The sequence below is a fragment of the Kogia breviceps genome, chromosome X (assembly GCF_026419965.1).
Source record: "Kogia breviceps isolate mKogBre1 chromosome X, mKogBre1 haplotype 1, whole genome shotgun sequence".
Classification (NCBI taxonomy): Eukaryota; Metazoa; Chordata; class Mammalia; order Artiodactyla; family Physeteridae; genus Kogia; species Kogia breviceps.
Window position 1 is genome coordinate 72,249,284 of NC_081330.1, and position 7,651 is coordinate 72,256,934.

The 7,651-nt window shown below is 54.8% G+C and overlaps 1 protein-coding gene across 25 annotated transcripts in view; it reads right to left on the reverse strand.

Moving 5' to 3' along the window:
• Positions 1-1,581: 1,581 nt before the first annotated feature.
• The window catches only part of MED12 (mediator complex subunit 12), a 22,394-nt gene continuing 16,324 nt past the window's right edge, over positions 1,582-7,651 (reverse strand). For 5 of the 25 annotated variants that reach the window (XM_067023932.1, XM_067023930.1, XM_067023926.1 and 2 more), the window contains 10 exons: positions 7,529-7,651; positions 6,197-6,571; positions 5,823-6,006; positions 5,462-5,667; positions 5,228-5,305; positions 4,918-5,135; positions 2,753-2,990; positions 2,331-2,459; positions 2,074-2,155; positions 1,582-1,857 (listed from right to left, as the gene is read on the reverse strand). The exon at positions 7,529-7,651 is cut by the window's right edge and continues 39 nt beyond it. In XM_067023932.1, the coding sequence (XP_066880033.1) occupies positions 1,814-1,857; positions 2,074-2,155; positions 2,331-2,459; positions 2,753-2,990; positions 4,918-5,135; positions 5,228-5,305; positions 5,462-5,667; positions 5,823-6,006; positions 6,197-6,571; positions 7,529-7,651 (1,677 nt within the window). In that variant the 3' untranslated portion in view covers positions 1,582-1,813. The remainder of the gene's footprint in view (positions 1,858-2,073; positions 2,156-2,330; positions 2,460-2,752; positions 2,991-4,917; positions 5,136-5,227; positions 5,306-5,461; positions 5,668-5,822; positions 6,007-6,196; positions 6,572-7,528) is intronic. The other 20 variants (XM_059050337.2, XM_059050333.2, XM_067023939.1 and 17 more) reach the window with 11 other exon arrangements.

The following is a 7,651-nucleotide window of genomic DNA, read 5'->3' on the forward strand; positions in this document are numbered from 1 at the left end:
CCGGGACAGCTAGTCCAAACTTTACCTGCAAAGCTTGAGACCTTGAAACAAAGGGAGAAACTGAGGCACTGCATGCAGGAGTCCCCAGTCGCACTCCACGAAGACCCACCTCCACCTCACTTGGCATCCCTCACCTCTCCTCAGCACCAGCACCACCCAAGCAGCAACCAGGAGGTGTGTGGGGGGGGGCACTTTGCCCTCATCCTGTCACTTTCCCAAAGGTCAATGCTGTTCCTTTCTGCTGGGGCATGTCAGACTCCGGCTGTCAGCATGCCAGTTGTTGGACCATTTCAGTCTCTCCCCTCCAGATCTGGCTGTCTTTGTGTCTTGTGTTTCTGTGTGTAGTGCACCTGTCCTGTTTCAGTAGCCCCCCACCCCAAGCCCCTCTTGAGTGTCCCTTATCCCAGCCAAGCCTCTACCCCTATAGCTCCTCGGAATGTTTCTGTCAGGATAGGACAGGGTAGAAGCAAGCTTCAATCATGTTCAACTTTACCCTGTTGGGGAGTTCCACTCCTTGTGTACACAACTCTTAAACTTGGTAAGTCCCATCTGAGCAAGGGCTTCATGGACCTCAAAGAGGGAATTTTTTTTTTTTTTTTTTTGTAACTTGGGTATTGACTGGTACTCCTGGTTTTACCAGCACACTTGACACTTCCCAGTAATAGAGTGCAACTATGGCCTGGACAGTATCCTGAAGTTGTCAAATCATCTGGTACCACCCACCCACGAGTCTGGGGCTGGCCCTCTTCCAGCTCCAGCCTGGGCATACCAGAAGACTCCATGGTAGTCAACCGGTTGGCTCTCCTGGATAGCCTTAGATCTAGGGCCCCAAACCTGAAGGCAAGGGGGCCGAGAATGGCCCCGCCACAGTTCCAAACGTGACCCTGGAGCAACAGTTTTGAGTTTTCTCTACTGTAAAATGGGAGTGAGCAGGTCACCCTGGGTAACTGCCAAGGTGGGTCGTGTGAAAACAAGCAGTTCCAGCAACAGAGCAGAGAGAGAAAAGGGTGCTTCCTTTTGCTGGTTTCTCTTCCTCCTGGAACCATACTGTCCTTCCACCACCTATGTGGTGGCAACACTTGCCAATGGAGGGCAATGTTTCATCCCAGAAATGTGACTCTGGGAAGTTATCTATCTAGGATATCACTTGGAACATTATGGGGACCACAGAAGGTGGCAAAAACGGTAAGCAGTGTCTGTCACCCCCCACCCCAAGCTTGTTCAAAACCCAGCATGTGGGATGGGTGGAAGGAGAATCAGGTTCCAGTGACTTTTCCTCTGGCCCAGCGGCCCCTCCCCAATCCCAGCGGTGTATCCTCCCATAGAGACAAACTATACAGAAGCCGCACCATCTAGCTGAGAAGGTGAATTACCCTTACTGAGAGACTAAGGCCCCAACCCTTAACACTTTGCCAGGTTGGAGAAAAGAGAGGGTAGTAAGGCAATTAGAATTCAGAAATTTAGGGGGTGGAAGGTAAACAGGGGAGATGATCTGAACAGAATGAAGGTGCTGACTTGCTGGCCCAGTTGGCACCCTTCCGAGAGCCCGCCCTTCCCGGACATGCAGACTCACACACTCCCTTTGCAAAGAAGCTCTGTGTATTGGGTGCAACAGCTCTGGGGTCTCTATATAAATAATATACAAAATCCAACAGCTCAATGCCTCACATTAACAAAAATACTAAAAACTCATTAAAAATGGAGCCTGAGGGAAGAGCCCCAACCACTACTGGTGCTAGCCCAGGAAGGGGACTGGGAATTAAGAGGAAAGGGTGGGGCCCCATCCAGTGCACAAGCAGTTCCTCCAGGTGGCTCAGTAGCGTCCAAATATGTTGGTACTGGGCTGTGGCTGGGTATCTGCGAAAAAGCAGAGATTATCAGGGGTGGGAGGCCGAGCCGGGTGGCAGTCTGCATTGAGGAGAGCCATTCAGGCACCGAGGGAAGGGATAGAAGGCAACGCTTCCCCTCACAACCGGGGCCCGAAGCAATCACCTCAGCTACTTTGGCCTCCCCCGCCCCGCCGGCCCCCCAGTTATTCCGTGAGGCTCTCCTTGGGAAGAAAGGCAGGCTTACTGGAGAGCTGTTGTTGGAGCTGCCGGACCAAAGCTGCTGTCTGCTGTTGTTGCTGGGTCTGCTGAAGCCCCTGGCGCTGGAACTGAGGTGAAAACGGGAAGTGGAAGACTGAAGTCGAACCTTCCACTTCCTTCCCTGTCCTCATGTCCCGAGCCCTCAGCAGAGGGCCCTGCCTTGCCTCCCGCCTCGCCATGGCGGCACACTGTCCGCAGCCTGGGCCGCTGTCCCAGAGCCCGGGGCTGGAGCCCAGCAGCTACCTGGGGCTGGGACTGGGGCTGGGGCTGGGGAGGAGCTGCCTGCTGCTGCTGCTGCTGCTGCTGCTGGTGGGCCTGCTGCTGCTGCTGCTGCTGCTGCTGCTGCTGCTGCTGTTGCTGCTGCTGTTGTTGCTGTGAAGACAGAAGAGGCCTGTCTAAGGAGAGCAAGGGGCTGAACCTCAGTGGTGGAGGGACCCCCGGAAAACGGGGGAGGGGAGGAACTGGCTTCTTAAGCCCCCACTACGTGCCAGCTGCCCTGCCGGGGTACGCCCTTACACTGCCTCATTCAGTGTTGAAAACCACCTGGGAGAGCCTGTGCCTCCCCCTCCTCCTACCCCCCTCCCAGTCCCCTTCCTCCTCCTCCTCCTCCTCCTCCTCCTCCTCCTTGGGCTCCCAGGTCCCAGACGAAAATCCCAGGGCCTTACCCGCAGGATCTGCTGCTGTTGCTGCTGCCGGATGTGGTACTGTTGTTGCTGCTGCTGCTGCTGCTGCTGCTGCTGCTGCTGCTGCTGCTGCTGCTGCTGTTGCTGCTGCTGCTGCTGCTGCTGCTGTTGCTGCTCAGGCAGGATGGAAGCCGACCGGACGCCGGCCTGGACACCCTGGGCGCCCAGTGGGGTCATAGTGCCTATCATGGGTGTTTGCTGCAGTGTCTGGTGGGAAAACCTACAAAGACAAGGAGGCGCAGAGATCAAGGCATGGGCTGTGGGGAGAGGGGCGGCAGATGAGCCCCAGGTCCCTGACCCCAAAGAAACGTCAACAGGCCATTTCAATCACTCCTCCTGTCACCAACCAGAAGAGGCTTTTTGGCTTCTGACAGATTTCTAGGTTGGGGAATGAGGAGCAAAGACAACACCCCATTTTAGTGTCTCCTAACCTTCGTGGATAGGAATTTTTCAATTCTGTTGTAGTTGGTTTTCTCTTATGAAAATGAAACACAGTCTCAGCACAGGCTAGGCATTCCATAGACACCACTGACGTTGTTCTGCTTATCACTGTTGTTGGTTCCCAGTAACACGTTAGGGTCTTGAAGACGGTTGAGTTCTATTGCTCCTTACACCTTCCTGACCCCAGTCTGTACTTCACTGCAACAGGCTACTGGCTGGGCCCGTCTCAGGTCTTCTGTCACCTTCCGTACATATCTTCTCCATGAATTCCACGTTAATCTCTCAACACGCCCAAATCATCACATCACTTTCCTGATCAAAAGACTGCTTTCTGGGGGCTTCCCTGGTGGTGCAGTGGTTAAGAATCCACCTGCCAATGCAGGGATCACGGGTTCGATCCCTGGTCTGGGAAGATCCCACATGCCGCGGAGCAACTAAGCCCATGCGCCACAACTACCGAGCCTGTGCACTGGAGCCCACGAGCCACAACTGCTGAGCCTGTGTGCCACAACTCCTGAAGCCCGCACGCCTAGAGCCCATGCTCCGCAACAAGAAAAGCCACTGCCATGAGAAGCCCACGCACCACAACGAAGAGTAGCCCCCGCTCGCCGCAACTAGAGAAAGCCTACGCGCAGCAACAAAGACCCAATGCAGCCCAAAATAAATAAATAAATAAAATATAAATAAATTTGTTTAAAAAAAACACAAGAGTGCTTTCTGGAATCGTGTCTCAATCCCTCACTGAACGTTCAAGGCTGTCTCTCAACCTGCACACTCCCAGCCTATCCCTACTCCTTCCCTGGCACAAGTATTACATTCCAGCCAAGCTCTTCTCCTTCCTGTCCCCCCAGCCACCCAACTCATTCTGGTCCCCATGTCTTTGCTCATGCTACGTCCTCTACCTGGGATCCCCCTCCTTCTCCTCCTCCCCACAAATCCAAATCACAGCTATGCTTCAAAGGCCAACTCAAGTCTGACCTCCCTCACGGAACTTTCTCTGATGACTCAGGCCCACAGTGATATCTTCCCGCACTCTTCCTGAATTCCCATTTACTTCACGGCACCCAACTGCACAGCTGATTGTATCTTTCATCACTGTGTTCCCTAAGTGTTCTGAGTAAGTCTCCCCTCCCCAGGTATAGTAGAAATTCTCTGTGGTGCGGGATTTTGTATTATTTTCAAATAGCTTTCCTCACCCCATCTGGTCCTAGCATAGTGCTGGCCACACAGTGGGCCTAAGGCACGTCTAAGTAAGGGACTTTTCTTCTGGTCCACCCCACAGTGTTCTCAACCCTAAGCTGCAGAGCCTCAAGCCATGACTCCGAAGTCTTAACTAAGGCCTGACTGACGTTCAGCATGGTGGGAGAATGTGTTCGTTGGTCCATTCCAGCACTAAACTGCTCTAATAGTGGCTGGATAACTCCTTACCACACACTGCATCTATGAACCCCCAATCTTTCCTTTTCATAGTCATATATAAATGATTTCCCCTCTGTGGTCCTCGAAGAAATGTTGGGAAGCAGGTGTGAGAACACTAGTCACCAGGGTCCCTTCCAGCTCTGGTATTTTGTGGCAACAGGCCAGGTGGCCAAATAAGTGTTCTTGACGCCTCCAAAACTTCTGACTAGTCCCATCACCTCCAGGCCCAGGTTTTCCCAAATCGAAAGCCTCAGTGTGTCTTCACGACCCCCGGCTCCCTTGGGTACCTTTGAGTGGAGGTCAGCCCGTGTCCGTAGGTTGGGGCCTGCTGGTGCACATAGCCACTGGGCCGCTGCTGCAGGTGGCGGGTAGGATCTACAAGAGTAGGATTGGTAGAAGAGTGGGTGCTCTGATAAGGCTGGCTGGAGTAGCTGGGGGGCACCATGGTACCTGCGGGGCCTGTGTGTTGCTGCAATCCCACATGAGAAACGTAAGGAGTATAGCCCTGGAGGGAAGGAAGAGAGACGGAGTCAGGGCCAAGACTGTGCAGCGCAGCCTGCCTCAAGCTCCCCGATTCTCACCATCTCGTGCCCTTACCTGGGAGGTCTGCAAACCGTAGGAAGAGCTGGGAGTCATCTGATGGACAGATGACTGTCCCAACATCCCCTGACTCTGCTAGAGGGAAAAAGGAGACAAACTCAAACTCAGGAAGGGCTTTCTGCCACCTCGTTTCTTGTATCTCCTACTCTTTGTGTCTGTGTGAAGATCCCAATCCCTGCGTGACCCTCAAAAGCCCCTCTCCCTGACGGCCCTCCCTACGGCCCCTCTCACTATCTTTGCCTGGAGCTGTTGGCGAAGGCGCTGTCCCTGGGGCACTGCAGGCTGCTGCTGTCGGTACACAGATGTCTTGTAGGAGGAGGGTTCCAGTCCCATGACACCAGTCATGGTGGTGGGCAGCACTCCAGGGTAAGGTGGTCGGGTAGGCAGCTTCTGCATCGGTAACCGCACAGGGCGGTACGGGTCCACACGGGGGCCACCTGGAAAGGGGAGCAGGCTGACCTCTTCAGGCTATTCGTCCCTCTGCGCCCTGCTCAGCGCCCCGGGCGTCCACAGCTCCTGGGAGGAGTGGCATCACCCCTCAGGTGGAAGGCATGTTCGGGTCAGTCCCTCGTGCCTAGTAGCTGGCACTCACCTGCCGGCAGTGGCTGGTTCTGGGTGTAGAGGCCTATGGAGCCCTGCCTGTAGCTAAGGTGGGATATGGAGCCAGGGTTGGTGTGGTGCAGGAGGTCCGGAGGCACTGTCACTCCATAGGGGCCACTCCGGCCTGGGCCCATTCCATAGTCCTGTGTGAACGGCACAGGAGGAAGGGGAGAGGGCTGGGGTCAGGTGGGGTAGGAGAGGGGAACAGGAGCTGGATGTACTTGGTTCCCTGTTCTAGTTCTAAAGGTACCCCTTTCCCAGATGCCCCCAGCCCTCCCACAAACCAGCCGCTCGATGGAATCAGGAAGAGAGAGGGGCTGGGGAAGGGGCGTGACGGGGCTGTGGCGAGGTGGCAGCGGCGCTCACCTCTGTCTTGGCGGCTGGCTGGCTGCGTTTCTTGCCCTTGGTGGACTTCTTCTTGCGTTCCTCAGTGCTGGGGGCAGCCGCCCCAGGTTTGTCAGTTTTGGGGGGCTCTGGAGCCTTTTTCTCAGGCTCCAGAAGGGTGGGGGCTGGGGGCTCCTCATCTTCCGGTGGCAGTGGCAGCGGCTCCAGGTAATAGGCGCGGGGCCGGGGCCTCAGGTGCGTGTGGTACAGCAGCAGCCGCTGCTGTTCCTCTCCGCGGGCCACGCGCCGGTCCACCCGCACTGTTCCAAACCAGCCCCAAGACAGTGGCGCTGACGGCTTCAAGCCTTCAAAAAGATCCCAGGGGGAGATCTTTTGTTTGGTGGAAACCTGTAGACCCTGCTCCGGAAAATGAGAAACAGTGAGCTGTTGAGACTTGGAAAACAGAAGACTTGGAAAACTCGAGGACTTGGAGGAGAGGGAAAAGTATCTGTTGGCAATAAAAGAAAAAAAAAGTCATGGGTAGATTCAGGGAAGATGGTGAAAGGAAGACACACGGACACACACACAGGGGAGAGAGAGTTAAGAGGAGATGCGGGGGAGCTGAGGGAGACAGAGACAGAGACAGACACTGACAGAGGAAGACAGATACAGAAACAGGAAGGCCGAGAAAGAAAAGGCAGTGAGAGACTGAAAATGGGCAGAGAGAGAGACAGAGACAGGGAGAGAAAGAGAAAAACAGGAAGAGAGAGACAGGCAGCACGCGAGAGAGACAAAGACAGGCAGAAAGACAGACAGAGACACACTGAGCCAGGAAAAGAACGAAGAGTACGGCTGTATGAACAGTTCGGACTTTGGCTTTTGAACTCCACGTTCTCTTTCTCCTCTACCCCTACTACACACAATGATTATGGTTACTCAACAAATACTGCAACTGACAAAGAGAGGGGACAGAGCAAACTGTGCAGAGATGGGTTGACAGGGTCGGGGGGAGAGAGATGCAGGGATAAAAGGGGTGCAGGCCGGGGTGGAGCAGTATATGGGAGGCAGGTGGGGCAGAGGAAAGAGGAGGGTAGGGTGCTGAGAAACGGGTGGTACATATAAAGGTGGGTGGGAGTGATGGGAGGTGCAGAGACGTGAAGGGAGAGACCAAGGAAAGAGAGGGAGGCTCCCAAGATGGGAAGAAGAAATGTGAGGAAAGTTAAGTGATTAGCTCAACACCCCAGGGATGGCTCTCGCCCACAGAGTCTGATAAACCTGTTGCAGCTACAGAGGTTAATGCAGGCGAGGCTCTGACCCAAAGGGGAACAAAGGTGGGGAGCGGGGAGCAGGGGATGGGAAGATAATGGAACATGCCTCCTTCTTGAAGATGGAGTCAAAGCCAGCAATCTTGTTGCCTTTGGTGTCGATAAGGGAGCCCTGCGGCTCACACGTGATGACATCTCGTGTCTGCTTGGGCAGTGGCAGCAGCTGGCGAAC